The following is a 12,351-nucleotide window of genomic DNA, read 5'->3' on the forward strand; positions in this document are numbered from 1 at the left end:
AGTTACCGAGCTATGTCCAAAAAACGATTCAACCAATCAGAGAGCAGCGAGCTATCACGTGTGCCGAACGTGGCGAACAGACTCTGCCTCGGATGGCACATTTGAGAGCGTATTCATTTATTTCCCGTCGGCAAACTATGTTGCCGTTAAACTATGTTTTAAAACTAATTAAAACTAATTTGCGATTCATCGTAACTGCGATTTGCGACCTTCCGGACAGTCAAATGAGGACGTCACTTCCGGACTTACGTAGCGGCTAGCGGGCGCCATTTGGAGGAGCTGGGAGGACTCAGTCGTGATAGAGTGAGCCTGAGTGAGTATATCAAGACAAGAACAAGATCTAGAAGAAGGTATGTACGGTGCGATTCATTTAATATATTGTTTAGTTATCGTCGATGAGGAATTTGGGGGCCCGATTAACTGCAGCGCCATCCGAGCTGCGGCGTCGGGACGATACATTCATTGTACGGTCAGATCACGCACTTACGGGCACGTCCTATATATATAGTACGGGCATGCCCTAGTATATATAAAACACAGTTTGTGTGTGTGTAATGTTACCGATAGACTCCTAAATGGAGAGGCTCACGTACTTGATATTTGGCACAGACATGGCCATTGAGCCTGGGAAGAACATGGCCGACCTAAAAAAAATTATTTCATAATATTTTTTGACCATATTTTTACCTCAGCGCATTTCAGCGAGGAATATTAAAAACGGAATCTGACCTGGTGGCAGAGCAGCGTGCTCATTCGCTCAGAGCGATCACATGATGTTCCATCCCCGCCGCCAGACCATTGAACATAAAACACAGTTTGTGTGTGTGTAATGTTGTAATGTGTGTAATGTACGTGTCTCCCTTCCCCCGCCCGGCAACGCCGGTACTGGAGGGCGTCACAGGATCGGTGAGTCTCCAAAAGCCGCTTCGTGCTGTTGCGAAGATGCAGGACGATGTCGCGATTGTTGTGCTGCTCTCCGACCATGGGAACTGCAACGTCATTGTTGACTGGCCCTCCCCTTCCCTCCCCCTTCCGTCCTCCCCTCCCCCTCCCTTCCCCCTACCCCTCCCTTTTCCCCCTCCCCCTCCCCCCCTGCCCCTCCCCCCTTCCCTCTCCTCTCCCCCCCACCCCTCCCCCCTCCCCCTTCCCTCCCCTCCCAGATCTGACTTATCAGAGGGACACAAATCGTAAACTGTTCACCCTGGCCGAGGTATGCTCTCTAGTTTATATGTGACATTCTAGTTTATAAATGTTGTCGTCCAAACTTTAGAGACGTACTCACATTTTAATGGTACAGCACTGTACATACTTTGTAGACGATGTAACATTCTAATTGGTAAATAATACTAAAATACGCAATTTGGTGTCTGTCCGTGGATGACAGGATGACCAAGGGTTACATAATGAAGGTTGTAGCGCATTCATTTTCCCCCCTCCCCAAGGGGGTTTTCTCCCCCAAGCGGGTTTTCCCCACCATTGCCGTCAATGGGGTTGCAGGTTGAGGTGTATATCCATATTAAGTTAGGTTTATCATGGCGTTTTTCCAAGGCCGCTTCTAATAACAAAAACGAACGATAATAGCATAATATTAATGTTATTACAAAACAATATTAATACCAATAATATCCCACCTCCCCAGGGGTTTTTACTCCTAGAACAAATGTCGAATCAACGTTTATAAATATCTTATCATGGCGTTTTCGTGGGAGCAACGGCCTCCACCAGCTATAACAATATTATAAACCACAAACACGTACAGTCACGTGAAAAAGTAAGTACACCCCATGGAAAGTTTTGACTTTTTCAACATATTTCAACATGCAGCGATTTTATCTTCATTTCAACAATATTGGAAGATAAAGGTGATATTGTAGCGGCTACCGCTGGGTTTTCACAATCGCCTTGCACCTATCAAGGACGCGGAGCGATCACCATGCCGGGCTCGTCCAGGACGCCCGGGCAGGCTCGCCCTCAACTTGCCAGGCCGCAGCCAGGACGCTGGGCCACGCCCCCTCTCGCCTTTCCTGGGCAAACGCTCCGGGATAATATGTATATATATTGCTGCCCGATAAACGGGCTTTTCAGAGTGCCTGAGTGTTTGGTTTGATTAAAGCAACTCGGATGAATTCCAGCTTTTTGTCGCGTCCATTCTTCCGATCGACGTGGGAGCCCCAGCTCCTTCATTGGTGACCTACCGACATGGACACGGCAGTCGCCCTTAAACTGCCTACCTTCTGGGAGGCTCACGCGGCGGTTTGGTTCGCACAGGCGGATTCCCTGTTCGCCCTGTGAGGCATCACGGCCGACGACACCCGCTTCCACCATGTGGTAGCAGCGCTCGGTTCGGCCACCGCGGCCCGCGCCCTGAGCCTCCTCGAGAGCCCGCCAGCCACTGACAAATACGGCGCGATTAAGAAGCTTCTCCTCGACGCTTTCTCCCTCCCATCGGCGGAGCGCGCACGGCGCCTGCTCGACCTGCCCGAGCTCGGCGACACGCGCCCTTCCGAGCGAATGGACTACATGCTTTCACTGCTCGGTGAGCACTCTCCGGCATTCCTGTTCCGGGAGCTGTTCCTCCGTCAGCTGCCTAACCCGGTACGCCTCGCCCTGGCAAGCACGACGATCACAGATCCCCGGGCCCTTGCCAGAGAAGCCGACAAGATCTCCGCCGCAGGACAGCGCATCGCAGCGGCGACATGGGACCCACCGCCGTCCGACGCAACACCCATGGCGCCCGAGCACCCGGCACGGTCGACGACCGAACTGCCGATGCAATTGGCGGCCGCTACACCGAGCCGACCACCTCCAGCACGACGACCGGGGCCTCCACCTGACCAAGCGTGGTGTTACTATCATGCCAGGTTCGGACAGAAGGCCCGGACATGCCGACCCCCGTGCACCTTCGGCAGGCCGGGAAACGGCCGGGCCGGCGTTCATTACCAGCCATGAGCGCCGGCCACACGGGCAACTTACTGTTCATCACGGATAAAGCGTCCGGACGGCGCTTCCTGTGCGACACCGGCGCCCAACTGAGCGTCATACCCGCCTCTGACCAGGACAGGCAATCCGCGGTTTGCGGCCCCTCCTTGGTTGCGGCCAACGGATCGACCATCCGCACCTTCGGCCCACGCAACGTCACCCTCTGCTTCGGCGGCCAACGCTTTGCTTGGACGTTTGTAACCGCAAACGTGCCCATGGCTCTGCTAGGCGCCAACTTCCTCTGCGCACACGGACTGCTGGTGGACGTCCAACGGCGTCGTTTAATCAACGCCGAAACCTTCAGCTCCCTGGTATGCACATTGAGCAGCTCCGCGCCGACCGAGCTGGCATGCGCCGTCCCGGCGGCGAACGAGTTTGCTCACCTGCTCACAGAGTTCCCGGCCCTCACGCGGACGACGTTTTCGGCCGTCGCAGTACGGCATGGGATCGAGCACCACATACCAACCACGGGCCCGCCGGTCTACGCCAGGGCCCGCCGCCTCGACCCAGCCAAGCTCGCCGTGGCAAAGGCCGAATTCGCCTCGTTGGAGCACCTCGGCATCGTGCGGCGCTCCGATAGCACGTGGGCCTCGCCACTGCACATCGTGCCAAAGCCGGGGGGTGGATGGCGCCCGTGTGGCGACTGCCGCCGTCTCAATGACGCTACCACCCCCGACAGGTACCCGATCCCGCATATCCAAGACTTCTCCGCCCGTCTGGCGGGACGGGTCATTTTTTCGAAAATTGATCTCATACGGGGATATCACCAGGTACCTGTCAGGGCGGCCGACGTCCCTAAAACGGCAGTCATCACGCCGTTCGGCTTATTCGAATTCTTGCGGATGCCGTTTGGTCTCAAGAACGCGGCTCAGGCGTTCCAGCGCTTGATGGACGGCGTGCTGCGTGACCTGCCGTTCCTTTTCGTTTACCTGGACGACATCCTCGTCGCCAGCACGTCCCGGGCCGAGCACCTCCTCCACCTCCGAACACTGTTCGGGCGCCTCAGCGAGCACGGCCTCATCGTCAACCCGGCCAAATGCCACTTCGGCACGACGGCCGTTGATTTTTTGGGCCACCACATCACCAAGAACGGGGCCGTGCCGCTGCCAACCAAGGTCGAGGCCATCACCACGTTCCCGCGTCCCCGCACCATAAAGGCCCTGCAGGAATTCCTGGGAATGGTGAATTTTTATCACCGCTTCGTGCCCCGCGCTGCTCAACTCATGCGGCCCCTCTACGAAGCCCTCCGGGGCAAGCCGGCCAAGCACGATATCGCCTGGTCCGCAGCAATGGATGCGGCCTTCCAAAGCTCAAAGCGGGCCCTCGCCGACGCAACACTGCTCGCTCACCCAGTGCTCAACGCTTCCATCGCCCTCACCACGGATGCCTCCGACTACGCGGTGGGCGCCGTACATGAGCAATGGGTGAACGGGGTTTGGCAGCCACTCGCTTTTTTCAGCCGGCAGCTCCGGCCGAACGAGCTCAAATACAGCACGTTTGACCGGGAGCTCCTCGGTCTACACCTGGCCGTCCGCCATTTCCGCCACCTTCTGGAGGGCCGACCTTTCACGGCGTTCGTCGACCACAAGCCGTTGGTTTACGCCATGGCCAAGGTCACGGAGCCGTGGTCGGCCCGCCAACAGCGCCACCTCTCCGACGTGTCGGAGTTTACCACGGACATCCGGCACGTCGCCGGCAAAAACAACGCCGTGGCCGACTGTCTTTCCCGGGCCAGCGCGAACGCGGTCCACCTGGGCGTGGACTTTGCGCTTATGGCGGCGGACCAAACCACCGACACCACGGTGCAAGCCCTCCGGGCGGCGGACACGGGCCTCCGCCTGGCCGACATCCCCTTCGCGGACACTGTCCTGCTCTGCGGCGTCTCCCAAGGCCAGCCTCGCCCCATCGTGCCCGTCACCTGGCAACGCCACATCTTCGCCTCCCTCCACGGCCTTTCCCACCCGGGCCGGAAAGCTTCCCAGAAGCTGGTGTCGGCGCGATTCGTCTGGCACGGCCTTCGTCGGGACGTCCGCGATTGGACCAGCACCTGCACGGCCTGCCAACGGGCCAAGGTCCACCGACACACCCAGGCCCCGCTGGCACCTTTCACCGTGCCCAAACGACGTTTCGACCACGTCAACGTGGATCTGGTGGGCCCCCTCCCCCCGTCACGGGGGTTCACACACCTGCTCACCATGGTGGACAGGACCACCAGGTGGCCGGAGGCCGTTCCCCTCGTCTCCACCACCACCGCCGACGTGGCGCAGGCTTTCATCGCCACCTGGGTCGCCCGCTTCGGTGCACCGGCGGACATCTCGTCAGACCGCGGACCACAGTTCACCTCCGAGCTGTGGGGCGCGGTCGCCCGCTACCTGGGGGTCAAGCTCCACCATACTACGGCCTACCACCCCCAAGCAAACGGGTTGTGCGAGCGATTCCACCGCTCCATGAAGGCCGCGCTCATGGCCGGCCTTCAAGACGGCGGTTGGGCCGACCGGCTGCCGTGGGTCCTTTTGGGCCTCCGCACGGCCCCCAAGGAGGACCTCCAGGCATCCACCGCCGAGCTTGTCGATGGCCAGGCGCTACGCGTCCCGGGCGAATTCGTGCCCGACGCTACCAGTCCCTGGTCTGCAGCTCACCAGCGCTCGGACCTCCAGGAGGCCGCCCGACGGTTTGCCCCCGTGCCAACATCCCACCACGGTGACCCGCAGTCCTACGTCCCCCCAGCACTTCGCACAGCGGAGTATGTTTTTGTGCGTCACGACGCACATCGGGGGCCACTCCGGCCGCCGTACGACGGGCCCTTCCGGGTGCTGCGACGGGACGACAAGTCGTTCGTCATCGACGTCAGACCGGATTGCGGTGGACCGCCTCAAGCCGGCGCACGTGGACGTCGACCACCCACCACGGGTGGCCCTTCCGCCGTGGCGAGGCCGCCCCCCATCCACGGTGCCCCCCACTCGACCACCCACCACCACACCGGACCCCCTCCCACGACCCGCCAGGGGTCGCTTCGGCCGGGTCATCAGGACCCCCCTCAAATTGACCCTTCCGGTGCAAGTCGATTCTGGGGGGACGTGTGTAGCGACTACCGCTGGGTTTTCACAATCGCCTTGCACCTATCAAGGACGCGGAGCGATCACCATGCCCGGGCTCGTCCAGGACGCCCGGGCAGGCCCGCGCTCAACTTGCCAGGCCTCGGTCGGGACGCCCGGGCATGCCCGGGCAGGCTCGCCCTCAACTTGCCAGGCCGCAGCCAGGACGCTGGGCCACGCCCCCTCTCGCCTTTCCTGGGCAAACGCTCCGGGATAATATGTATATATATTGCTGCCCGATAAACGGGCTTTTCAGAGTGCCTGAGTGTTTGGTTTGATTAAAGCAACTCGGATGAATTCCAGCTTTTTGTCGCGTCCATTCTTCCGATCGACGTGGGAGCCCCAGCTCCTTCAATATCACATAACAAATATCATGAAACATTTACATTTTGTCGTCCATTGTATAATTTAAATAAACATAAATGCAAATTTCGCATGTGGAAAAAGTAAGTACACCCCATGAAATGTTTTTAAAATCTTTTTAACATACAGTCACGTGAAAAAGTAAGTACACCCCACGTAAAGTTTTGACTTTTTCAACACATTTCAACATACAGCTATTTGATCTTCATTTCAACAATATTGATAGATAAAGGCGATATAATTTAACAAATATCATGAAACATTTACCTTTTGTCGTCCATTGTATAATTTAAATAAACATAAATGCAAATTTCGCATGTGGAAAAAGTAAGTACACCCTTGGCTCGAATAGGTGGTATTGCCCCCTTTGGCAGAAACAACCTCAAGTAGGCGTTTCTTATAACTGTCTACCAGTCTCTGACATCGATTGGGAGAAATTTTTGCCCACTCCTCCATGCAGAATTATTTCAGCTGTGCGATGTTGGAGGGGTTTCTTGCATGCACAGCTCGTTTCAAATCCCCCACAACAACTCGATGGGATTTAGATCTGGGCTTTGACTTGACCATTCCAGAACCTTCCAATTCTTTCTTTTCAGCCATTCCTTGGTGGATTTACTGGTATGTTTAGGGTCATTGTCATGTTGCAAGGTCTACCTTCGGTTGAGCTTCCTTTCCGACAGATGGCCTCACATTATCCTCAAGCACCCTCTGGTACAATGAAGAATTCATAGTGGATTCTATGATGGGAAGCTGCCCAGGCCCTGATGCAGCAAAGCTGCCCCAAACCATAATATTTCCACCACCATGCTTTACAGTTGGTATCAGGTTCTTGTGGTCAAATGCTGTCCTTGGTTTTTGGCAAACATGTCTTCTGGTACTGTGGCCAAATAGCTCTACCTTTGACTCATCTGTCCAGAGCACATTGTTCCAGAAGTGCTGGTCTTTGCCTCGTTCATTGGCATTGGCAAACTTTAGTCTTGCCCTGATGTTCTTTCTGGACAGCAAAGGTTTCCTCCTGGCACACTTCCCATGTAGATCAAATTTGTGCAGCCTCTTTCTAATGGTAGACTCGTGCACTTTGACATCAACAGTGGCAAGAGCTACCTGTAGGTCCCGTGATGACATTGTGGGGTTCTTAGAGACTTCTTGCAGCATCTTGCGGTCTGCTCTCGGGCTGAACTTGCTGGGGCGGTCTGGCCTGAACAAGTTGGCAGTTGTTTGGAATCTTCTCCACTTGTAGATGATCTTCCAGACAGTCGAATGATTGATTTCAAATTGATTGGAGATCTTTTTAAATCCCTTCCCAGACTCGTAGGCATCTATAACCTTCTTTCTGAAGGCCTCAGAGAGCTCTTTTAATCTAGGCATGGTGACGCCGCACACTTAAACAACAAAGAGCAAACCAAACTAAATGTCTGAGGTTCAAATAAGACAGGTTCCTCCAAGATCTTCTCCAACGATGTTCTAATCATTTGCACCTGAGCTGGTGCACCTGATTCTAATTTTCGGTATTTGAAGTAGTGATAAATGTAGGGGTGTACTTACTTTTTCCACATGCGAAATTTGCATTTATGTTTATTTAAATTATACAATGGACTACAAAATGTAAATGTTTCATGATATTTGTTATATTATATCACCTTTATCTATCAATATTGTTGAAATGAAGATCAAATAGCTGTATGTTGAAATATGTTGAAAAAGTCAAAACTTTACATGGGGTGTACTTACTTTTTCACAAGACTGTATGATTAGCATTTTTAAACAGTTGCTAATGCTGTTTATAACACTAAATTAAGAAATTTGGAGGAATCCCGACATCCGTGAGGTACGTTTTACTTCCAGAACTGAGCGAAGATCTACTGTACTCTATGTAGTCCTCAAGCGTTGGGTTAATAACATGACCCTTCCTGCAGCTAACGTGGCGTTTTTTCGTAGTGAACTTTTGAAACTCGCTCCTGCTGTTTGATACGAAACTGAATGGGAGGAAGCCCGGTTGTGCTCATTTGCCAAGCAGCTAACTCGCGCTTGCCAAGCCAGCCGTTCCTTAACGGTTTTGAATGAAGTGCTTGCTCGAATGCTTAAACCACTTGGAGATATCTCCATAAGAAACTTGGTAAATGAACACACACCCAATGTTCTTGAGACCCGACCATAGATCGATTGTAATCTATATACCCCAAAGAGGAATAACCCTTCCTGCCGCTCCTGCAGTGAGCGGGTGTACTAGTACAGTCAAATGTGTTTTGTGGCCCCGCCCCCATTAGGCTGATTGACGCCATTGTTCCGCCCACCCCTCTTGGCATTTCGTTGCCCAATGTGTAAATATGCAGTTACACCTAGTTTTCGTGGAATCCTTTCAAGTTATGAAAATTTTAAGGTGTCATGGACCTTCCCACTGTAAAATGAGTACATTCGTGTTTGAATAAAGTACTGAGCTTCACCCAATGTTGAGTTACTGTCTGAAAAGAAGAATTACAAACAGAATATTTTTGTTCTGGAAATTTTGCAGTTCAGCGATGCTATATAAACATATAACCCTTTGTGTGCTGCTGTCGCAGATTTTTCACAAGATGAAAATTTTTCCTTTTTTTTGAAAACGACAAAAAAATAAATATTTTAATGAACATTTTGAAAAAAAAAACATGCAGCACACAAAGGGAATGAGTGTTATTTGATGTGAAATATTCTACAGATGACTGATTGGTTGGTACTTTTATAGGTTTACAAGTTTGTATCTTGGTAGATTTTATTTTTTGAGGAATTGTGTGTCATTCTTATATAGGAAATCTTCCGCCTTCCTGATATATCATCAATTCAATTTTAAATTTGATATCGGATTTCAAATTGGTGACTGCGATTATATCAAATTCATGAAAATGACAAAAAAACATAAGCATCTTCTTCACAGCCACTTCAAAATCATTTCCCCAGAAAACGTCTCCCCCCCCACCCCCCCCCACCCCCACCACTTTTCAATCGCAATCCACACCCCTGGTACACACAAGGTAACATGAAAAGTCAATCTTTATGGCTGGTGCACATCTGACCCCGCAATGTGACCCTTGATCTCAGACTATTTACATCCACATTTGAAGTCATAGTGGCATGGAAACAGGCGTACCAAATTTGCAAATCCAACGGCGCTGAATGGAGTTGAGCTGTTTGAGCCAAAGTCGTCGTACTTTCGGTCTCAAGATGCAGTGGAACAAGAAGATGCAAAACCCTGGTTATTGAGAGAAAACAGTCACAGGAATGAGATTAGGCTGGAAATTTGATTGTTCAGGTGTATTACCGAAGAGAAACCAAAGTTTTAACTCTAGAAAAGTTCATATAAAGGGGTGCCCCACATCTGGCAAATAAAATACATTTACTTTTTCATGCAGGTGTACGAGTCAAATTGGTGCCCCTTCATATGAACCTTTCTAGATCATTACTTGGTTCCTCCTGAGAACACAAGGGTAGTACAGCATGCACGCAATATATATTTTTTAATGTCCCTTATTTTCTATACTCTGCCACCTGGCAGATACCCTAATATAAAGGGGCCTTTTCTATGCCCCTGGCATTTTAACCAAGAATGTCCCTTCTTTTCTATAGTTTGCCACATGGCACATCCCATATAAAGGGGTCTTTTCTTTGCCCCTGGCATTTTTCACAAGACACATTTTAAACACGAACAAAATGCATTTGTTCATCGTCCAAGACTTCATTCAAGACTATATAAAAGACTTGAAAAAATTTCATCCTAGACAGGATTCAAACCCACAATTCCCAGCTTGGGAGTCCGATGCTTTATCCATGAGGCAATTGAGCCAGGTGAGAATTATATATATTTTAAAGTGGTATAAAGTGTGTATATATGTATATTTATATATACAATATACCAGTAGAAGCCGAGAAACAAATTTTAAATCCTCATGTTAAAGTTGCATGCAGAGAAACCGTCCCCAAAAAAGGAAGGGACACTTTGCGCCTCCTCCCTTTATTTCCATACAATAAGCAATTTGATATGGAACAATACTCCTAATGATGCTGAAATTCAGGTTTAAGAATAATGACGTTTTAAATACGAACAAAATGCATTTGCTGATTGTACAAAATGTTTATTTGCTCATTATTCAAGATGATTAAAAAAAAAAAAAACACCTTTAGAGGCCATTTTTCCCCGCAAAGCGGGGGTTGGCCTTTTTCGGGCACCGTGGTTGTTGTTGTTTTTGTTGGTCCCCTTTTTGAAGCAATGTTTTACGGCCGGATGCCCTTCCTGACGCCAACCCTGTTTGTCGCCTTTTACGACAAAAAACAGGGAATTACCAGTGAACTGGTACTCAATTAGCCGACCTCGGAAGGATGACAGGCTGAGTCAACCCCCCTGGCGTTAATTCTGCGATCGACCGGGATTCGAACCCAGGATCCTCGGATCCCAAGCTGGCACCCTAGCCGCTAAGCCAACACCAGTACAGGGTTGAACAACACCAGGTTGATTCAAGACGGTATAAATAAATAAAAATATTCATCCCAGACAGGATTTGAACCCACAATCCCCAGCTTGGGAATCTGATGCGTTATCCATTAGGCCATTCGACCAGCATGTTAGATTTGTGTCATAATATTTTGAAGAGTTATGAAGTGTGTATAAATATTTTTATATATTTATTTACATAATTATATATATTTTTATATACTTGATCTGAAAGCAAAAACTATAGCACTTAAGTGGAATTTGTTTCGAAAGCCATTAACTAGACATATTGGCCGATGTATATTCCAAGTTTCAGCTAGTTTCAATGTATGAGTTCAAGTACTATACATTGCAAACACATTTTGGGCGGACAGACGGACGGACAGACAGACCCCAACGTGATTTCGAGGGTTTTCTAAATACAACTCAAGAATGCATAAACGGACGTTGCTGAAATTTGGAACATATTTCCTCAATGAACAAAGCATTTACTTCTGAAATTTGCTGCCAATTTCATCTAGTGGAAGCCAAGAAACGAATTTTCACTTCCCATGTAAAAGCTGCATACAGAGAAATGATCCCTTATGTAAAGGGAGGGGTGCTTTGCGCCTCTCTTTGATAATAAGTCAATGGACGTATTTTGATTGCTCAGGATCCTATTAGAGGGTCTCTGCTTGATAAGTAAGATTCTTTGATTGTCCTGCATATTACATGGAATGTTGACACACTATTCCTTCACGAGAAGCACCCGTTCCGATGGGAGTGTCCGGGTGGGCCGGGGGGGGGGGGGGGGGGAAGGGAGGTTATATTATTATCCTTATTCAAACATATAATCCAAAATACCTCTTGCTGCGTAAATCAAACGCCTCACTGCTCTGGAAAAAGTGGGGACAGAAATACTGCACTGTGAAGGGTGGGGACTTGCAATACCCTCTCCCACCTGGAGGAGGCGCTACACAATACACATTTTCATTTCAAATCATTTTTGAAAAAAGGGTTGTCAGTATGGAAGTTTCAAGAGGGAAGTAGGATTGAAAAAATAGAAGAGGGGAGTCAGGCGAGGTAAGTGAAGTGGATGTCAACGGTTAGCTCACCTTGTAAGCTATTGGATATAACAAACAGGTACATGAATGGAAGGTAAGTTGGACCAAAGGCCACCAGGCCTAAAAGCCAAGTGAGGCCTAGGAGGCTTGCTAGTGAACCTGCTGCTTGCAGACCACTGGGTGATTGCCGAGGCGTTACTGGAGCTGGACCAGACATTGGAAAAGACCGACCAGACCTGCCGAGGAAAAATGAGGAATAATTTAACTGATGAAAAGCACCGAAAGACTCTTATTCTTCAATGTGAATAAAATATCTCGAAAGTGTGATGAATTTTTGTTTTAACTCGTAACTTAAAACGTGATCTGACATCATCACGTCAAAACTAATGAGCATTCAATATTCTTCTGA

At 50.2% G+C, this 12,351-nt stretch overlaps 1 protein-coding gene across 2 annotated transcripts in view; it reads right to left on the reverse strand.

Annotated features, from left to right (window-relative positions):
• LOC137426988 (adhesion G-protein coupled receptor G6) overlaps positions 1–12,351 on the reverse strand; it is a 91,423-nt gene that overhangs the window by 19,752 nt on the left and 59,320 nt on the right. For both annotated transcript variants that reach the window (XM_078778784.1, XM_078778785.1), the window contains 2 exons: positions 11,994–12,178; positions 9,562–9,663 (listed from right to left, as the gene is read on the reverse strand). In XM_078778784.1, coding sequence (XP_078634910.1) covers positions 9,562–9,663; positions 11,994–12,178 — 287 coding nt within the window. The remainder of the gene's footprint in view (positions 1–9,561; positions 9,664–11,993; positions 12,179–12,351) is intronic.

The sequence above is a fragment of the Myxine glutinosa genome, chromosome 5 (genome assembly GCF_964187855.1).
Source record: "Myxine glutinosa chromosome 5, kmMyxGlut1.1, whole genome shotgun sequence".
NCBI classification, from domain to species: domain Eukaryota; kingdom Metazoa; phylum Chordata; class Myxini; order Myxiniformes; family Myxinidae; genus Myxine; species Myxine glutinosa.